Source organism: Drosophila nasuta, chromosome X, assembly GCF_023558535.2.
Source record: "Drosophila nasuta strain 15112-1781.00 chromosome X, ASM2355853v1, whole genome shotgun sequence".
Lineage (NCBI taxonomy): Eukaryota > Metazoa > Arthropoda > Insecta > Diptera > Drosophilidae > Drosophila > Drosophila nasuta.
Window position 1 is genome coordinate 17,174,336 of NC_083459.1, and position 22,658 is coordinate 17,196,993.

General features: G+C 35.5%; 1 protein-coding gene across 50 annotated transcripts in view; it reads left to right on the forward strand.

Moving 5' to 3' along the window:
• Positions 1 to 22,658, forward strand: part of LOC132795632 (sodium channel protein para) — a 67,926-nt gene that overhangs the window by 11,930 nt on the left and 33,338 nt on the right. For 10 of the 50 annotated variants that reach the window (XM_060806440.1, XM_060806459.1, XM_060806447.1 and 7 more), the window contains 15 exons: positions 1,466 to 1,594; positions 4,177 to 4,268; positions 4,383 to 4,659; positions 4,744 to 5,053; positions 6,374 to 6,682; positions 10,932 to 10,994; positions 13,656 to 13,836; positions 14,319 to 14,530; positions 14,591 to 14,690; positions 14,758 to 14,826; positions 17,765 to 18,042; positions 18,713 to 18,886; positions 20,567 to 20,729; positions 21,899 to 22,086; positions 22,149 to 22,353. In XM_060806440.1, coding sequence (XP_060662423.1) covers positions 1,466 to 1,594; positions 4,177 to 4,268; positions 4,383 to 4,659; positions 4,744 to 5,053; positions 6,374 to 6,682; positions 10,932 to 10,994; positions 13,656 to 13,836; positions 14,319 to 14,530; positions 14,591 to 14,690; positions 14,758 to 14,826; positions 17,765 to 18,042; positions 18,713 to 18,886; positions 20,567 to 20,729; positions 21,899 to 22,086; positions 22,149 to 22,353 — 2,750 coding nt within the window. Of the gene's footprint in view, positions 1 to 1,465; positions 1,595 to 4,176; positions 4,269 to 4,382; positions 4,660 to 4,743; positions 5,054 to 6,373; positions 6,683 to 10,931; positions 10,995 to 13,655; positions 13,837 to 14,318; positions 14,531 to 14,590; positions 14,691 to 14,757; positions 14,827 to 17,764; positions 18,043 to 18,712; positions 18,887 to 19,189; positions 19,353 to 20,566; positions 20,730 to 21,898; positions 22,087 to 22,148; positions 22,393 to 22,658 lie in introns of all 50 variants that reach the window. The other 40 variants (XM_060806444.1, XM_060806465.1, XM_060806455.1 and 37 more) reach the window with 15 other exon arrangements.

Below are 22,658 nucleotides of genomic sequence, written 5' to 3' on the forward strand. Positions count from 1 at the left end.
ACACACACATAGAATTTTGTAGGAGTGAACCACATAGGGAAAGAGCGAAAGAGAGAATAGAGAAACTTTGTGTCTATCTAAGCAGTTGGCAGTCGCATCTATGTGGGTCGCCATCGCCAGCCTGCCTGGTGGCTGTTGATGATGATGATGCTGATGCTGATGCTGATGCTGTGATGCTGTGGGCAGCACTTGTGGGCAGAAGAGAAAGACATAATACCTGCAATTAAAACGCAACTCAAGTGTCCTTCACAGGCATTGGGGCCTAGGTCAAACGCAACAGCAGCATCAGCAGCAGCAGCAGCAGCAGCGACTTTGAACTACATAGTGTGTTGCAGTGGCAAGGAAATGTCGTGGCAACTGGACTGTCTCAACTGTCCATCTGTCTGTCTGTCTGTCTGTCACATGCAAGTCGCCTTAAATCTATCAATTGACTAACCAAGAAGACAGACGCAGAACAGAGCCGAGTAGAGCAGCTGCCTCAGCTGAAATTGAGGCCGAAGGTCGACCTATTGATCTAACGCCCACACACACATACACACACACACACAAAAGTGGCTTGAGGATGAGAGCACGACAGGCAGGACCAACTACAACTACAACTACAACTACAATTACAACTACAGCAAGTCCTTTATCAAGTATTAACCATTATTGACATTGACAATTGGCACGAGACCGTGCAACAACTGCGCCCATGTCTGTGTCCTATCTATCTGCAATCTCAACTACACGTAATTAACAATTGCGCCCTTTGATCTCTCTCACTCTCTTTCTCTTTCTCTCTCTCTCTCTAGTTGCCAATTGTCGATTATACGACTCTTGATTGCCAATTGCCAGTTGTCAGTTTTCAACAACATACATACATATGTATGTATGTGATATTATGCAATTCGAGCATATTATTATTATTGGGAGTAGCTTCTCCCATTCTCCTCAAACGCATTGCGGTGAATCGAAGCACAAGGATTAGCTTTTAATTGAATATACATATATTTGCAATAAGTTTGAAGAGCTATGAATTTGAGATTTGACATTCGATAGGGTTAAGCTAATCATTAAGTCTAATTGTAAGCCTAAGTAATTAACTAACTAAACTAACTAACGAGAGCTTAGCAAACAATGTTTCTCTTCAACACAATTGGAAGCAGCGCAGAACCTAAGAATTTTCCACTTTTCGTTTTGATTTCATGTGATTTTCCATTTCGTTTGTTACTTATTTAATACGCTTGCAGTTGAAAGAATAAAAGAAAAATCATAATATAATTTAAATTTATATAAATGCAACTTATTTTCAAACTTCAAGCGTATGCATATCTTCGGCTCTTGTCGAACTTTGATTTGTCTCTATTTGATTAATCCTGATAATGAAAGTAAAAAAAAAAAAAAAAAAAATGAAGGCAGGCAGCGCAAGATTGAGAAAAGAGAACAAAAAACAAATTGCATTCGAAATTCAATTCGTTTTTAGGGTGATATTCACCGGAATCTACACATTTGAATCAGCTGTTAAAGTGATGGCACGAGGTTTCATTTTATGCCCGTTTACGTATCTTAGAGATGCATGGAATTGGCTGGACTTCGTAGTAATAGCTTTAGCGTGAGTTAATATTATGATTACTATATATTCAACTATTTAAATAACGAATTTTACCATTTATGAATTAATGAATCATTAATCAACTCAATTAATCAATCATCCCATCCATGCTTCGTATACAAAACTATATATATACTTCTATATATACTTTATACATATATATCTATATATTGCTATCTGTACTCTTTAACATATATTTGTGTTTTTTTGTTGTTCATTTTTCTTTTATATCGTATCGTATATCGTATATCGTAACATGATTATTAACTCGGTGAATTATCATTGCAATCGCTTATGATTTACTTTCAATTGTGTAGTTAATACATATCGTATGATAATTAACTAGCATCCAGAGCCCATTAAATACAGAAAAATATAAAAAGTACTTCGTTTTGTTTTCGCTTTAATTTCTGTTCTGATTCTCTGATTACCAATTAGACATATTTATTGCACAATATTTATTAATTTCTTGTTCAACAAGCTTCATCCACATTTACATAATTGTGCGTGTGTGCAGTTGGGTGTAAGTGTGTGTGTGTAATTGGCATTCATTAGCTACGCTTGGTTGAGCATTTAATTAAATAAAAAATATTTATTTTATATATTTAATCAACGAATTTCTTGTACAATTGAGCGATAAATTGCACATTATTTTCAACTACAAAAAGAGAGACACATACACATACGCATACACATACACATACACATGCAGACGATGTGGCTAACATGTGAAAATGTCACGTTAACAACAACAACTACAACAAGAACAACAACAACGACATTAACAATAATAACACGTCGCAAACGGCAGCTAAAATTATACATACGCCATGTGAGCCGCGCCGCGGGCTGAAAAAGTCGCGTTAGTTGAGCGCTTTTATTGATTTATTTTGTGCCGTTACTAATGACGTGCCCAACACACACACACACACACACACATACCAACACACATACTATTTGGATTTTCTATGATTATTTCCAATTCTTACACACACACACACACACACAGAGAGGAAAGTCATAAACAAATTTTTTGGCTTTTTATTTGGTCATGCAAGTTATTATTTTCTCTTCTTTCATTCGCTCTCCTCCCCTCGCTCTCACACTCTCTTTCGCTAGCTTTTTGTTGTTCTTTTCTTTTTTTTTTTTGTTAGTTTTTGTTGTTTTGTGTTGGTTTCGTGACAGTTTCATTTCATTGCTTTTTGCTCCATTTTAACCATTTATTGGGCGCCCTTTGTCTGAGTAGCGTTCCAACTTGCCCTGGGAGTGAAGTAGTTGGATGGATGTAGTTAGGGGGCAGAGACTGTGGGGACTGACTTCGAGGTTACTGTAACGGGGTTTGGCGGCTATTCGTGCAGCAGCGTTGTTTCGCTGGCGCCGCATAGACGCGCAGCCTTGGACACCAATGAGAACGAATGAGAATGGAAAAAACATTTTAAAGCGCAAATTAAAGTCAAGTCGAAATGGGAAATGGAAAATGAAATGCATACTCTAAACTTTGAGAGAGAGTTTGACTTTTAAACCTGCATATATGTATTAGATAATACTGACATACGTGAAGAGTAGAAATTGGGAAGGGGATGGGGAAGGGGAAGGGGAAGGAGGGGAGAATGAGTGGCAAACACAGTTTTAGAGGCCAGCACAATTAGATGGCCAAGTTGCACGCAATATGAATGTACTTCAGCGAGTGTGTGTGTTGACTGTATTTATATGCGTCGAAATCGATAAATATTCATGAAATATAAATGAAAGGTGGCTGCAGAAGTAACGACGCTGTGAATTCCCAAAGGATGACAGCATACACAGCCAAAGCGACAAGGCAAACAACTCAAGCAAATGGACATTAGCAGGCCACGCCAATACCTTCTTCTTCTTTCAAGTCTCTGTCTCTTTCTCTCTCTGTGTTGGTGTGTATGTGTGTGTGTGCGTGTATAAATATTTTTATAGCAACACCCACAACAAACCACATGCACAATTGATGTGACAGCAGCAGCAGCAGCAGCAGCAGCAGCAGTTGGAGCTGCACCTGCCTGCTGCCTCAGGTGTGACTCGGAGCGAAAGAGAGAGAGAGCGAATGAAAGAGAGAGTGAGAGCTCTGAGCTCGCCCGCAGCTTGTGGCACATTTTCGTAATGAATCATTAACTTGAGGGCTGCGGTTTTGTGGTTGGGGTTTGGGGTTAGGAGTGCACAGGAGGGAGGAGCGGGTGTAAGCTAGCCAAACCCATTTCACAACTCGCACACACACACGCATTCACTCATTTTCAGCTCTGTAAATTCTTTCTTTTCGTTTTTTTTGTGCGCTTTGTATAATTTGTTGATCTTTATTTTCGGAGGCAGAAGAAGCATTAAAATGATGCAGCAACAATACTGTTATACATTTGTAATTACTAAACGACTGCAAACATTATCTCTCGTACGCAACAACTACTATTTTTTACCACTACTCCATTACTACTACTACTTAGATCGATAGTTTAACAATTGCCAATACTTAATGACATTTCATCTGTATATGTATATTTGCTTTTGTGTTATCGTCAAACCACAACAACAACAACAACACCATCGTTGGATCTGCGCAGTTATGTGACCATGGGTATAGATTTAGGTAATCTTGCAGCCTTGCGAACGTTTAGGGTGCTGCGTGCGCTTAAGACCGTAGCCATTGTTCCAGGTACATTTTCCAAAAGCAAAAAAACTAAAAAAAAAACAGTTATATTTGCACATTGTTACACTGTTATACATACGCACATATGAAACTGTTATACTAATACGAAATGCATTATAGGCCTGAAAACCATTGTCGGCGCCGTCATTGAGTCTGTGAAAAATCTGCGCGATGTGATAATTTTGACAATGTTCTCCCTCTCGGTGTTCGCACTGATGGGTCTGCAAATCTATATGGGCGTGCTGACACAGAAATGCATCAAGAAGTTCCCCCTCGATGGCTCCTGGGGCAATCTGACCGATGAGAATTGGGACTATCACAATCGCAATAGCACCAATTGGTATTCCGAAGACGAGGGCATATCGTTTCCACTGTGCGGCAACATTTCTGGCGCCGGGTAACTGATTGAACAACTGATTGATCCTACAATGTATAACACTTGTATAACACTTGCTACACTTGTGTGTGTGTCTATTTTCAGACAATGCGATGACGACTATGTGTGTCTGCAGGGGTTTGGACCGAATCCAAACTATGGCTATACCAGTTTCGATTCCTTTGGCTGGGCTTTTCTGTCTGCTTTCCGCTTGATGACGCAGGACTTTTGGGAGGATCTGTATCAGCTGGTGTTGCGCGCCGCTGGACCATGGCACATGCTGTTCTTTATAGTCATCATCTTCCTAGGTTCATTCTATCTTGTGAATTTGATTTTGGCCATTGTTGCCATGTCATATGACGAATTGCAAAAGAAGGCCGAAGAAGAAGAGGCTGCCGAAGAGGAGGCGATACGTGTAAGTAGAAACCCAGTAGAGACCCGAAAACAACAACAACAACAACGCCCAATGGACTAACAAAAACCAAAAAAAAAAAAAACGAACCAACAACCCAACAAGAAACCAACCATTCCATAAGCCACTTGAATACTTAAAATGGGTAGATAATTTCAATCTCAATATCCACAAAGCTGAATTGATCATTGAAAATATCTACCTCTAAGAACAGAGTTGCTTTTTTCTTTTTGTATATGTATGTATAACAAACAAATTCCTATAATACTAATAATAATAATAATCGTCTACGTAATCGTACTATATATCCGTAATAGTAAAACTTAATCGTACGTCATATACGTGTTGATCGTAATGTATGATGATATATCTCTATCTATCTCTCTCTTTTAATATACTATCTTTCCACTTATCTACTATCTATAATCACATTTGAATGTACATAACAGTACTTACTACAATATCTCATGTAGAGCTGTACAAAGCAAAAAAACCAGAAAAAAAAATAGAACACCTATTTTCACTCGTAAATGTATAACTTAATCGTACACATACATACATATGCATATGTGATTGATCAATCAAAACTTTAACTTATACTTCACTTTTCATTTACATTATGATTTCTATGTGTTCGACTTCTATTTCGTATTTCGTATATTGTAATCTTAATCTTGACTCTTTTCCTTCAATTCACTTCTGACTATTTGCAATAATAATCGTATAATCTCTCAATATATCTATGTATATTTCTATATATATATTATCGTATGCATTTCTCTTTTCTTTTGTTGTTTTAATTTTCATTTATGTGCACTTTTATTTCAACTAATGCAAAATTCACACCTGAAAGTAAAAAGCAATGAACAAAAGCAAAAAAAAAAGCTGAAAAAAATGAAAATACTTTAGACTTGTACTTTGAACTTTCCCTCAATCTGTCTATCGTAATCCTCCTTCCCCTCCAAAAAAAAATTCCATCCAATCCCGGACCAAGCACCGCACTTTATACACTTATAATTTCAATAGCATAATCTCAGTAGATGGTTGCCCTTAGTTCTGTATTCCAAACACTGTTTCCCTCCCCGCCCACCAAGTACTACTACTACTTACTACTGCTATACTCTTCCTACTATACTATACTTACTATATATATATGATATATAAACTATAAATGTATATGTACTTGTATATGGATATATATACCTGTTGTACTATATATATAAATATACTATATATGCGTCGATATGTTGGATGTGGATGCGCACCAATTGAAAGAACATATCTAGCTATACGAATCATTGTGTGTGCATCGTGTCATTGTAGGAGGCAGAAGAGGCGGCCGCTGCGAAAGCGGCCAAGCTGGAGGAGAGGGCCAATGCCCAGGCGCAGGCGGCAGCCGATGCAGCTGCCGCCGAGGAGGCGGCATTGCATCCCGAAATGGCAAAGAGTCCAACGTACTCGTGCATCAGCTACGAGCTGTTCGTGGGCGGTGAGAAGGGCAACGATGACAACAACAAGGAGAAGATGTCCATACGTAGCGTCGAAGTGGAGTCGGAGTCGGTGAGCGTTATACAAAGACAACCAGCACCTACCACAGCACACCAAGCTACCAAAGTTCGTAAAGTGAGCACGGTAAGTATTCCGAGCGCAATAATAATTTCCCATTATCGGTTTTCTGTTTTAGTCTCTTTAATCTTTAATCTTGAATCTTTAATATTTGATAATATTTAATCTTTATCGTTTTTATCGTTATCGTTATCGTTTTCATTTTTAACCGTAATTGATTGTGATTTTGGTTTTGTGTTTTTTGTTTTGTGTAAAATGGGTTATATACTTATATATAACGTCTATGTATATAAATATATATGTATATTCTTTGGTATTTGATTTCGATTACAAATTTCGATTTGGATTTCGATTACCCTTTTTTGTCATACGCAGCTAAATGGCCGGCCTCTTTAACTTATCGATTCTTTCGTTTCTGAATGAGTGTATTTTTGGTCATTTCTGATTTCTGATTTCCTTAGTTTCGCATTCACTTTGTTGCCTTTTCTCTCTTTCTCTCTCTCTCTATCTATCTATCTATCTCTATCTGTCTCTTCTGATTTGCTTTACGTTGATTCCCCGCTGCAAAGTTTGAGCGAGCTTGCGCTCTCGTCGTTTCACTCTCGTTACTTTCTGAAAGAATGAGCTCAGCTCAGCTCTCTCTATTTCTCTCGTTCTTGCAGCTGCTCGCTGCTCTTTCGGCTACTCGCTGAATGTTCATTTCCGTTAAACGTCAACACTCGCTACTCGCAGCTTACGAGACAATAATTTTTGCTGTTTAAACTTTAAACTGTTATACCATTATCATTACGTTTAGTTGTTGTGCTCTCCTTGGTTTATAAATTGCCATTGTTCCTTTTGTTGTTGGATCGATCGTACTACATATCGTGTTTATCGTATATATATACTCGTACTCTTATCATAAACTAGCGATAAACTATTGATTCCTTTTGCCTCTCTATCTCTCATTATATCGTATCAACGAGTAGTGCTCTAGTTCGTCTATGTGTGTGTATGTAAAAAACTATTCTAGTTATTAGCTATATACTAGTTCCATGTTCCACATCTAACATCTAAATTACTCGCCAGAGGGGGGGACAGGGAGACTCTCTCTCTATTATCTTATATCTTACTTGATCGCTCTCTTTTCGTGTAACTCTCTCTCTGTCTCTCTCTCTCTCTGTATCTTCCTACATATATCCTGCTCTGTTTCTTTGCAGTCTCCATTCTAAAGTAGCAAGTCTTTAATTGTGTTAGTGCATGCCAGTCTCATTACATGTGTGTGTGTGTGTGAGCAAGTGTGTGGGAGTGTGAGTGTGTGTGCGTGTTTTTGGTGGTCAGGCAGTTGTATCCAAAACAAAATATCTAGTACTTATTTTGTTCTTTGTATTCGTAGTTAGCTGGCTCTTATAATTGGCATTCGCATACGTAATTTATTCGTTTTAAAGAACTTTTGTCATTATTTCCTTATTGATTTCTCAATTTCAATTTTATGATTTTTAAATTTTTCCGGTTGATTTTCCGTGAAATTTGTTGGACTTTTGCGTTAAAACTCATTGCTCGGAATGCTTTAGGTGAAAACTTTTCAGTTGTACGCGATTGGAGCTCAATAAAAATCTAAATCAAATTCCACTTTCGATAATCAACAAAAACAAATTACGAAAAGAAATGAAACAATTTACCAATTACCAATTACAATTTACCAATATACAAATTACCAATTACCAATTACAAATTACAAATACAACGATGCTTAATTTCATTACCAATGCAAGCAAAAATTTAAAACTGAGGACGACAGCAATGCTAAACAAATGCGAATGGCTTCAATTGATTGATTGAGACTGATTGATTGATTGATTGATCACACGATTGAAGTGCCAAAAAATCAAAGCAAAGCAATCAAAACAAATGCTTTTTCAGGCTTTACAACAATTTACTACTCTTTACACCCAACAACTAACTTTCTGCGCTCTCTCACAATCAGTCGAAATCTATATTTTAATATTACTACTACTACTACTACTCCTAATAGTTATATTATGCTCGTGCTTGACTTTACACACACACACACACACACACACAATCACACGACACATGCATGCATACATACATGCAGATGATGGATTGATTTGATTGACTTATGTATGTATGTATGTGTGTGTACATATGTACGTGTACATCAACTTTTGCGTAGGTCAGCTTTGGGCTCTCCATTCAACTGCAAAACACCTTCGTTATCCTCTCTCTTTCTCTCTCTGTCTTTCTCTCTCTCTCTCTCTTTTACTTGTCTTGTGTTTGTTTCTTTCATTCTATATTTGTTTAATCGAAATTGATTTGTGTTTGTGTGTGAACATGATTTCGATTATTTCGATGGCTGAATTATCATTTGCATGCAAAAAAAAAACATTCAGTGAACGTTGCTTTCATTTTTTTTTTTTTTCGTTAACTGAACTTATGTCTGAAGAAAGTGCAAAACATAGATATTTAAGTACTCTACTTATACAAAATATAACTTCTACTACTCTTCTCTACTTTACATACTATTATATCAAATCAAATTCGATCAAAAGAAACTGAAACAGAAAGTACAGTACGCACTAGCATCCATCTCTAGGCAATCGATAGACGATAAATAGCAAATCGTTGCAGTGTGATGAACATTCTCAATAAGCCGTTGCATGCCCTGTCTGAATTCGCTCTCTCTCTCTCTACTATTTCTCTTTCGCCACACACACTCAGAAACACACTCAAGTACACTTAATAGTGAGTTTTGGCTTTGGCAAGTATTTGCTTAGCGCACAGCGGCTGAAACAATCGAAAACTTGGCACCGATTTAAGGGAAACCAAATCGAACATCACAACACACACAGAGCAGCCTATAATACCACTTGGAATAGACTTCATATGCCTTTGCAGTGCTCGAGGAACAATCCAAAATTGACTGCGAGTCATTTATCGATAAATGAATTTCGATCACAGGGCAAACTGCAAGGGTATTTGATCTTCGGCTAGTCGAAGTCATTTTTCGGTTCGTTCGATTCGATTTGCAAAAAACGATCGAAGTGTGTATGAAAAATAATTATCGAACTTTTGCGCTCACTACTCAATACTATCGCTGTCTCGCTCTTGCATTCGCTAGCTCGTTCTTAATGACCATTTAATTGCTCAGAGTCGCATTTCCAAATACTTAATACAATACTCATAATCGTTATCGTAATCGTTATCGCTGGCTCCCAGCTAGCTAGCATCTCAACCAAGTGGCCCTTGGCCTCAGGTAGGTTTCTCTATCTCTCTCTCTCTCTCTCTCTCTCTGTTTGTCTAATGCTCTCACACTCGCTAATTTACTCTTTCTCTCTTTAAAACAAAGAAAAACTTTACACTTCAAAGAAACAACAAGTAAAGAATTTCTAGTTGAGATAAATGGGATATAATATTTAAACTTTATAGAGCATACACTTTACACAATACACACACAAACACAAACACTCACATACACACACACACACATAATGTAGGTTGTATCGTTTGATACATTTAAGATTGCGATAAATATCGCACAAAGTAATCGTGTGATCTCTAGCAAGTTTTTTGAAATGCATCCGTAAGAATTTTACAATGAAAACTATAATGTAGAATTTAAAAAAAAATGTTATGTTCAATTTCGAGTTCCATTGAATGTATACTTTTGTAACGATTTTCTGTTCTGTTCATCTAATGATCTTATCTCAGTATGAGGCTGAAAATTGTTATATCTTTTAGTTTAGTTTTACCTTCTGATTTTCATTCAAAGTGATTTATTTGTAAGTCAATTCTCTGTAGAGCACTCCAAAAGAGAGCTTTCTCAATTTTGTACTAATATTAACTCTATCTAAAAACAAAAAAAAAAGAAACATAATAAGATATCACACACATATACATAATAACATCTTTACTAAATAGTTATTATAAAAAGCAGCTAAATTATTGAGTATATTAATTATTTAAATAGTTGCAATTTAAACACATCAAAACTGGGGCACTTTAAAACTTCATTAATTTACTGTAGCATATTGTAATTCTCACACTCATACACATATATTCGAACACACAATAATTACAGTTAAACACTTTCTTGAGTATATATCTTTTAAATACTTATATAAAACAACAAATACAACAACAAAAAATATGCTATTTTCCTTTTGACAACTACAGTAAAATATTTTAGCAGGAAATATCTATATTATTCTACATAAATATATTTTATTTGATTCAATTTTTCTTTTTCTTCTATTTATATTTTATTTGTAAAAAAAAAATGAAACGAACGACAAAAAATATAAAAACAACTTAGACATCCTTATCCTTACCTGGTTCACCGTTTAACATACGCAGGGGATCACGTAGTTCTCACAAGGTAAGCGCCCAATACACACACACACAAACACACACAGAGCCATGAACACACTCACACCCACACACACACGTATTCAATCAGTGACAGCTAACAGTACAATAATAATAACAAAACAAGAACTACAAATCGCCTTTAACCATCTCATATCATAGTCGACTAGAAAGCGTATCAAACAATCAAAAAATTTCAATTCATTAACTGCACTCACTCTTCCATTCACAACTGACCCATGAGTGTGTGTGTGTATGTGTGTGCAAAACTGTTATACTACCACAGTCACACATACACACAGCCCTTAACATTCATTGAATATCAATTTTTGCATAGATCGTAAATAAATCGTCCGATCGAATTCGTCGATCAGTTGGGCAATGTTGCCGAAGATCAGACAAATGAATTTCAAACCGAAGAAAGCCAGACTGTATATACGTTAATACTCTTAAGATTATCCAAAAACACACACACACATACACACACAATCAAGTCACTTACACGCACTCACACACACACACTCATACACATAAATGCCCATAGCTGTAGTTTCGATATATAGGAAAACTCTTTAGTCAATCCATAACGTAGAGGTTAGTTATATAATCTCATACATCCCGTAATACTAGGTACATCTAACATAGCTGCATACTAAATAAACACACACACATATATATATATATATAACCTCCCGTACTATATCTCTCATATATAGACGATACGATTAGTGAGCTGTCATTTTGTTGGGCTTTCACTGAGGCGCATTTACCATATTTGTATTTTGTTATAGTTTATCATACTCTACTTACCATATATCCATATATATATGACTATATATTATATATACATTTATCTGTTTTCATCTATATATATATATTTTCTATGTATAATCGTAACTACATTATAATCTATGAATTTCTCGTCTCGTCGTACATTTCTCACTTTTGTTTTATTTATTTGTTGAGTTCATGCCCCCCACTCGTATTATTCACATCTTATATATACAATATATATCTTATGTCCGTATCTACATATTCCAATACTACGTATACTCATTTTGTGTTTGTTTTGTAATATATATACATACATATCATATGTATAATTTCGTGATTTTGTCTTGTTTGGTGTAACTTGATCTACATATACCTACATACGAGTGTCTTTCATAATATCTCACCTCTCTCACTCTTCCACTCTATATCTCTCGCTCTGTCTCTCTCTCTCTCTCTCTCTCTCCCTCCCTGTCTCTCTCTGTCTGTCATTTCCTCCTATATCAACTTTTCTCTTTCTAACTGTCACTTTGTATGTACAAACCTAAAGCAATCAGTATTTGTACTATCGGCTGATGTGTCTGTGTCTATTTGTGTGTGTACGAGAGTCTATGTGTATGCGTGTGAGTGTGTACGAGTGTGAGAGTATGTGTGTCTGCTCCATGTTTCATGTTCGATGACAGCTTCGAAAAATATCTGTCAAACTCTAAAATTTTGTATGTACAATGTGAATGTATGTATGTGTGTTTATATGTATGTATGTATATGTATGTGACCCAATTGGATGTGTGAGCAAGGAACTGTTTATTTCATCAGCGTATTGAGGCGCAGCCAACTTAATAAGGCCACCGACTGCTGTGTCAGTGATGCCAGATCAAGGGAAATGAACAGTTCTCACCAGCAGTATGCGACACACACGTTCACTGTATATGCACATGTTTGAATCGTCACAGTCACAGACACGGTCACAGTCGCGGTCACAGTCACTGAATACAGGCATACAGTCACCATCACTGTCACTGTCACTGTCACTGTCACTGTCACTGTCACTGTTTCGGTCACTGTCACGTTTCAATCGAAAAGTCTTTTGTTGACTTCAACTTCCAATCAATATATATACTATATATAAATTATTCTTTTGTTGATGAGTGTGTATGTCTTACATTTGTTTATTTTTATTTTTATGTTGTCGCCAGTATGTAATCTTGATGATTATATAGATTTTTTTTTTCATTTTCATTTAATTGAACTGCAATTCATATCGAATTGATATCAGCAAATATTTTCTCGCTCTCTCTTTCCCTCTCTCTTTGTCCTCTGTCTCTATATACCCTTCTATTTGTCTGTCTGTTGTCCCACATTGTGTGTGTGTATTAACCCTGTCTATGTGGTATATACTACACACAATGACCGCTAGGGACCCATCAAGTGTGTATGTATATGTGCCGGTTATGTCAATTACTGTTTGAGTTATGTACTTGAGTTAATTGTTGTTTTTTCTTTCTGGGTTCTCTACAATCATTTATAATTGTTGTTATCCCTCATACAAACTCATGCCAATAACTTGGCACTTTTTTAATTTACTCAAAAATATATATAATTCTCTTGTATATCATGATATTTGCTATTAAAAAAGAAATAAAACTCACCACTTTGACAATAACTTACTTATTAATCAATAACCTAAGTACTACTTACAACCACCACTACAAAAACTACTACTACTACTTTTACTGCTACTTATACTACCTACTACTATTACAACTACAACTACTGCTACTGCTACTAGTACTGTTATAACTGCTACTATTACTGTTACCGTTACTGCTACTGCTACTTATCGATGAGTTTGTGTGAGTTCATGTACTAACCGGCAGTTTAATCGTCAACTCGAAACCAGTACACGATACGCAATGGACGTGGCCGTTTCGGAATACCCGGCAGCGATCGCAAACCGCTCGTATTGTCAACATATCAGGATGCACAGCAGCACTTGCCCTATGCTGATGACTCGAACGCCGTGACGCCCATGTCTGAGGAGAATGGGGCCATCATAGTGCCAGTTTATTATGGCAATCTAGGTGAGTGTGGTATTAAAATATACCAATATACCGGAAAATACTAAATTATATCAGAAGCTATATTTTGGTATATTTATATACTATTACATACAAAATATGACAATAAAGTAAAAAATATACCAGATTGTCATATAATGATAAAACAATCTAGGCGAGTACGGAATTTAAATATACCGAATTATTCTTCCGAAATATACTAGATTATATCGAAAGCTATATTTTGTATATCGATATAGTACTACATTCAAAATGTACCAGATTGTCATATTGTGGCACATGTAATAAAATAAAAAATAAGTCTTGTGTATATAGATTTAATACTTTATTCTAAACATACCAATATATAATAAAATATAAAATCGTAAATAAATTAAAAAATCAAGAATAAATAAGATATCCACACAAATTTCGATAAATCACATTAAACGTTATCCAAATAGTTCCTTTAATACAATTTTCTTTACTTTTAAATCTTGTCACAGGCTCTAGACACTCATCATATACCTCACACCAATCCCGTATATCGTATACCTCACATGGCGATCTGCTCGGGGGCATGGCCGTCATGGGCGTCAGCACAATGACCAAGGAGAGCAAGTTGCGGAATCGCAATACACGCAATCAATCAGTGGGCGCCACAAATGGCGGCACCACCTGCCTGGACACCAATCACAAGGTCGAGCATCGCGATTACGTAAGTGTTCGATATTTGTCGATAGTATTTCAAACCCAAATTTAATTAATAACGCTGCAGGAAATCGGCCTCGAGTGCACGGACGAAGCGGGCAAGATCAAACATCACGACAATCCTTTTATTGAGCCCGTCCAGACACAAACGGTGGTCGACATGAAAGGTAAGTTTATACTTCTATATACCGTTTAGTATACCATTTAAATATAAACCATTTCTTTCTTTTTTAGATGTTATGGTCCTGAATGATATTATTGAGCAAGCCGCTGGTCGGCATAGTCGAGCTAGTGATCGCGGTGGTAAGTAACAAACTGTAGATAAATTCCAAAATCTGATCTTGATATCGTATCGTATTGCATTGCGTTCATGTTGTACATTATTGACATTATGCCATTGAATATACCTACATACATGCTCGTTTACATACATACATATCCTATACTATATATACATATTTCTATATTCAACTATCGATCGTCTTTGTTTGTGTTTTTCTGTTCCATGTGCATTGTTTTTCTTTTTTCCCTCTCCTTGGTTTCATCTTATCATTTGAATACCTCCAAAAGATTGATGTAAATACTTAATCGCAAAAGAAAAAAACCAATAACAACAGATCATTATTAATGCATTTTATTTTTGCTGTATGAATTCTCAATTTAATAATATTCTAGACTAAGTGCCGTAACGTTTGTTCCTGTGACAACGGATTTTTCCCATAGTCTATTTCTATTTTCTATATTTTTATCCGCAAATCTGTATCTAAAATACAATACGAAATACAATACGAAAATTAATCAATTGCGATTCATAAAACAAAATCCATCAGAAATATCGGAAATGTGCTGAGAGCTATCTATACTTTTTTCATTTTTGTCTATAGATTGGCTTTCTTTCTATACTCTACATATTTCGATTTTTACGTTTTGACTTTGGTTCAAATAGCGCATGAGGTTTGTGCGTTTTTCAAAGGGTTACAGACTGGCTGATTGATTGATGATTGATGGATTGATTGATTAACTTATTTAATGGCTTGAAATATATTTCTAGCGTGCTGCATGTGGAAGCATAAAAGCCTGAAAGCCTGTGCATCAGTTGATTAACCCAGTTAATATTCCCTCCCTCCAAATATTGATTTCATTTTTTCAATTTGTCCAGAAATTCAATCTGCGAACTTTTTTGTGCTAGCAAATACAATTTTACTCACTTGCATTTACTTACAACAAATACTCTTGATATCTAATTTTTGTGTTCTCATTTACCCTTTCTATTTTTTGTTTGTTTTGTGTTTTCTACTTTGATTATTAACAAAGAACTCAAGCAAAATGAAAATATAAAAAACATACTTTACTATTTTAATAATTATACTTATACAAATATAATTATATACTTATATGTATACCCAAATGAATGACTTCTTTGACTCGTCCATTTTATTTAATGCCGTTGATGCTAACAGAAGAAAGCGAAAAATATCGAAAAAAAAACGAAAAAACGAAAAACCAAAATCAAAAAATCAAAAATAATACAAATAACAATTTACAGAACATATATATATATATAAAATGCAGCAAGCAAGCCAAAACACACACACTCACATATTCCAGCAAATATGATAATTTTGTATGACTAAACTCACACATTGACAACAACAATCCAATCCAATTACACGCACATACACCTGCAGTTAATGCATATTTCCGCCTTCGCTTCTCGCAGTTGCCCCAAAAAGTAGGCAACACTTTTTAGGCGCTTTCCGATACGTCCTCCTCTGAGCTTTTGTTAGCTTGCTGCACCATTACCTCTTGCCTTTTACCTCTTTAATCGCTGCTTCACTGCACAACACAACATAGTTGCTGCCAAACAAATCTCAATTTTTCAATAGATACGCGGAGAACTAACAATAAAACCAATTTCAAGTTCTCAGCATAACTGTTGAAAACAAATTCAAATTCTTAATAAAAAAAAAACAGAGAGGCTCAAAAAACACGTAATACATTTGGACCACAATAACAATAATGAAAAAACAAAAAAATGAAAAAAATATAATAATTTCAACTTCATTTTGATTTGATTTCTTACTTCTTCTAAAAAAAAAATACACAGCAAAAATTTGTTAGTTTTTCGACTTGATTTTTGACTAATTTAATACTGCATGCCTAATACTAATCTTAAATCTATCTAATTTCTAATCTAACTAAGTATTCTATTGACTTGTGTAACATAGAGTTAATGCTTTTGTTTCGTAGTTTGCGCTTGCCTTGTAATTGATCGATTGCTAATTACATACAATAATCTAATCTATTTTGAATACTGAATTAATCTAGTCTAAGTTTTAGTATACAATATCCTCTATATATGATTAGCGCATGCTTTTTCAGTAGTCAGTCACTCAATCACCCTACTCCCTACCCAAAAAAAAAAACCAATCCTATTGCAACAACTCGTAATTATTTTTAACATATGTTAGAACTTGATCTACATATAATAAACGCTGCGAGCTGAATCTGAATGCTAAACATTTGTATTGGAATATAATTCGCGCTTTAGTAGCCAATCGATTATTGACCAACTTTTCGAGGTGCAATTCAAATATATACTAATATTTCTTGTTGTCGAATTTTCCAACTCAAGTTTAAATAGATGAAAATAGTCCGATTTGGGAATTTGCCGATTAAACATTCATTTAATTTGCTCGTAGTTAGTTGCAGCGTTGTACCACGTAGCTTGAAACAGAAAACATCTCTCATATATCTCTCAGTAATGGAGCTGCTTAACGTAGACTATCTGAACAGAACAGAGTATAGAGTAACTAACAGTCGTGCAAAGTCGAAAGTAGTTAAATTATTACTTTTCATTCAACATTTGACAAGCGCTCCAAATCCAAAAAAAATAAAATAAAAAAAGCCTCTCTCTTTTTCCAACAAAGACAAAAATGAAGCACACCTTAACACACACACACACACATTCACACACACTCTCACACACACACACAAATTACACTGTGTTTTTTCTTTCCGTTTAACCTGAAAAGCTAACGAATAATTTCCAATGCAATGAAGCTTCAAAACAAAGAAAAGAATCAAAAGAAAAGAAAAAAATACTTTCATACTAACTGCGAAACTCGATCGTATGAGAAATCTGCTAATGAAAAAAAACAAAAAATGAAGAAAATCTGCTAATCTGGCTGAGTCAAAGTTGGTCAAATCACAACTAATAACAAACTTTTGTATGGTTCAGTCTCCGTTTACTATTTCCCAACAGAGGACGACGACGAGGATGGGCCGACATTCAAAGACAAGGCACTCGAAGTGATACTCAAGGGCATCGATGTGTTTTGTGTGTGGGACTGCTGCTGGGTTTGGTTGAAATTTCAGGAATGGGTCTCGCTAATCGTCTTCGATCCCTTCGTTGAGCTCTTCATCACGCTGTGCATCGTTGTCAACACCATGTTCATGGCCATGGATCATCACGACATGAACAAGGAAATGGAACGTGTGCTCAAGAGTGGCAACTATGTGAGTACCCCAACTATATTTACTTTTATAGCCATTACATATAGGATAGAAGGGTATTATAACTTTGTATGTAACAGGCAGAAGGAGACATCTCCAACCCTACAAAGTATATACATTCTTGATTAGAGCTAACAGCCGGGATGATATAGCCGTGTTCGTTTGTCTGTCCTTATGAACACCTAGATCTCAGAGATTATTAAAGATAGAGATATAATCTTAATGTTACGCAGATAATATTTGTATCACATTTTTACCACGCCCACTTTCGCCTCTGCCATTTTAATATAGACAATAATAAATATAGTATTTATAATTCCTGAGAATTTGGTTATGAACGGATAAAAATTTTTGAAGTTATTTAAGAAATTTATATTTTAGTATATTTCAGTATTCTATGGTATATTTTGAATGTAGTACTACATCAATAAACCACATCCATTGGTATATTTTTAATATTTTTGCGGCATACTTATTTGGTATATTTGCATTTTACTATTTCAAATATAGCCTGTGGTATATTTTTAGTATATTTGTGGTATATTAATATGGTATATTTTAATGACACTATTTCGCTTCCATTCAATATGGGCGGTATCTTATAGTCGAGCACACTCGACTGTAGACTTCATACTTCTTGATAATAAATATTGAATTGAAATCTCTTTTCTAGTTCTTCACTGCAACGTTTGCGATTGAGGCAACCATGAAGCTGATGGCCATGAGTCCCAAATACTATTTCCAAGAGGGCTGGAACATCTTCGATTTCATCATTGTCGCCCTCTCACTGCTCGAGCTGGGCCTCGAGGGCGTCCAGGGTCTGTCCGTGTTGCGTTCTTTTCGTTTGGTAAGCACCCCGCACACTTCTCACATTCAGTACTTTCAGCTTTCAGCTCTTTCTGTCTAGTTTAGCTCAGGAACTAAGGTAGTTTTTGTTGTGTATGTACATGAACGAACGAGCAAAGAACTTCTTAGTGATGATGATGACTCTTTCAGTGCGATGATCGTATCGTAAACGTTAATCTCTGTCCCCCCATCTTTCTCTCTCTCTCTCTCACTCTCTCAAAATGTGAACCCCTCACACATTAACAAACACACACACATACACACACACACGCTCTAATGTTAACCACGTTGTGCCAATTTACAGCTGCGTGTATTCAAATTGGCCAAATCATGGCCAACGTTAAATTTACTCATATCGATTATGGGTCGCACTGTCGGCGCTCTGGGCAATCTGACCTTCGTCTTATGCATTATAATCTTCATATTTGCTGTAATGGGCATGCAGCTGTTTGGCAAAAACTACACAGGTATTAAACTATATGCCCAACTGACAACAAAAACCAAAACCCCACAACAAACAACCAATCCCCCGCCTCCGCCTCAGCCTCAGCCTCTGCCTTTTATCCCTTTTTATCCTATAACCAAACTAAACAAGAAAAAACAAAAGCCAGACAATTAACCACTGCAAAACAAACAAAAAGCAAGTTTTTCTTAGCGTGCAACAAACAATTTTTCTTAATCTTAAACTTAAAACTTAACATAACTAATAATCGTACCAAGCATTTTCCTAGTACTCAAACTTTTACTCTCAACTTTTTACTACTCTACAAGTTAATTCAGTTTTCCTTTTTCCTTATTATTTTTCAATACAATTTTTCGTTTTGTTTTTGCCAAAATACTAGTTGAACACCTTCTTTGATAATTGACAAACCGAATCGAAAACTCAAAAAACAAAACAAAAATGCTTTTGGGCACGGTTTATCATTTTGATTACGATTTTCCAATTTTGCTTCAGCAAATCTCAAATGACAAAACAAAAAGTGTTTGAACAATGAGAGAGAATTTTGTATGCGATAAAACTGGATGGGTTAACTAATCGTATACTTAATATTTAAGCTGCGCGCGCCCTAAGTTATGTACATACATATATACTAATTGAGTGAATGAAGTATCATGCACAGCATTCGAAACTAGCACCGAGTCTGCAAATCTACAATATATATAGAGTCTACAGTCTACTGCATATTACTATAAAGTGCCACAGTTCACAGGTCCTTAGGTCTGGCATATGTATTTGTAGCGAGTCCAGTCGCAATTGCTGTGCATGATGGACGTCATTAGCTACGGTCACTTCGTAGCTTCCTTCTTTTTTATAAATCATAGTTACAAACGTTTTTTGCATTTCCAACAACATAATGCTATATCTATATCTATATATATAAATATTTTTTTGTATTCCTAATGCTTTGCCCGGCTTACAAACCAAAAAAACAAAATACAAAACCAATAATAATAATAATGATAATGACAATAATGATAATTATTACCATAATGATAACTGAAATTAATCAATATCAACATTCCCATACACTAATTGCAAATCAACTCAAATCATATCAAATCAAATCAAATTGAATTGAATAAAATCAAATGAATGCTATTTAAAATCCCCACTACATCACAACAAATCAAATATGAAAACTAAATTCAAAATCAAATCGTAACGAATCCGTAAATGCAGCTGCGTGTATTCAAATTGGCCAAGTCTTGGCCAACACTTAATTTACTCATTTCGATTATGGGCCGCACCATGGGCGCTTTGGGTAATCTGACATTTGTACTTTGCATTATCATCTTCATCTTTGCGGTGATGGGAATGCAACTGTTCGGAAAGAACTATCATGGTAAGTGCTCCAGTTCCTCCAGTTCCGCTCGCCTTCTATCGATGTGCATACTTTCGTTGTTTATCGTTTATCGTTTTTGGATCTTTCTTTTCTGTTTAGTATGTGTGTGCGTAACTTATATACATATGTATATGTCATTTGGGTTCTGTCATAAATGTTGTATTTACTTATATATCCATATAATTGATGTACATAAAATCTTATGTTGTAACTGTGAGATTGCTTATTATATTTTATAATTCAGTTGCATACTTCAAAATGCAGGAGTTTAAAGTAATTTGATTTGTGTAAATCATACTTCATTAGATTCACACTTTATTCTTTGGCTTAAAGTAATGGTAATGCCTCGAGTTTAATGGGGATGAACTATTGATAGCATTTCGTTATAGAGAAGCTCCTCCACTCTTTCAATTGTGTGTTCCATTTACTTGTATTTATTGTTCTTATCCCGCCCAAGCACAAAACCCAAAAAAATCACTTAATTTTTATATTTAACTTATTATTATTGATTATTCCGTCCGAAAGAGATAATGAGATACAATTATATATGTTAGTTAGGGATTCACATTTGATGATTGCGCTGCTTACGTTTATGTTTTTGAGTTGAGTTTTTCGGGTCGCAATTTGCCTGGCTCTCTCTGGTTGGTATTGTCTTCAGTAAGTACTAAATAGCGTGCAATGAGCAACAACTTTTCCTCTAGCTTATTTATACTCCAAGCTCTCAAACGTTGTTTTTTTTTTCCTACTCTACTGTACCATATATAGTTTAATCCTCAATATGCATATTTACTAAATACATAATGCAACAAATTTGCAAATCTGCAACATGGCTGTCAACATTTTGAAGCCTCGCGATTTGTTTTGGGTTTCTTAATTTCCCGTATGGTTTTTTTCCAATATTTTAATTTTTGATTGTGGTTTTGTGTACGAAACTATTTTCATGCATATTTACACAAAAAACACTTGTATTTTTGGGTGCTGCTGCCACTTTTGCACACGCTTTTTGTATGTGGCTTGAGTAACACGCAAAAAAAAAAAGAAAAATAAATAAAAATGTGAAACCAAAAGAAACCTATCCTATTAATTGTGAGCACTACTGATTACTGATTATTATATTTGCTCACTACATCTTTTGTACGTTTCTCCACTTTATTCTCTGTGTGAAACAGATCATAAAGATCGTTTTCCGGATGGCGATCTGCCGCGCTGGAACTTCACCGACTTCATGCACAGCTTCATGATCGTGTTCCGAGTACTGTGCGGCGAATGGATCGAGTCCATGTGGGATTGCATGTACGTGGGCGATGTCTCCTGTATACCATTCTTCTTGGCCACCGTTGTCATCGGCAATCTTGTGGTAAGTATCAGATTTGTATTGAATTACCAAATGGAAATTGTTGATGAGTTATTCTCTTGCAGGTTCTTAACCTTTTCTTAGCCTTGCTTTTGTCAAATTTTGGCTCATCTAGTTTATCAGCACCGACTGCCGACAATGATACGAACAAAATAGCCGAGGCCTTTAATCGAATTGGCCGTTTTAAAAGTTGGGTTAAGCGTAATATTGCTGATTGTTTCAAGTTAATACGTAACAAATTGACAAATCAAATAAGTGATCAACCATCAGGTGAGAGGACCAACCAGATCAGTTGGATTTGGAGCGAAGGTTTTTATCCACTTGTTTTCAAACTATTACAACTACTTTTAATTATATAATCTGTTATGATATGATATATATACTGCATATAATATCAAATATTGATAATTATATATAAATACTTAATACTAATTGCGTATAATTGAGTTTAACGTTAACTTCCAATTGGCCAAACCAAACAAACAAAACAAAACAAAAAACGTACCGATCAAATTATCAAAATCGAAAATGCAAATTCTAGTTCAGTCAACTCAAAACCCAATTCGTCTGTAACT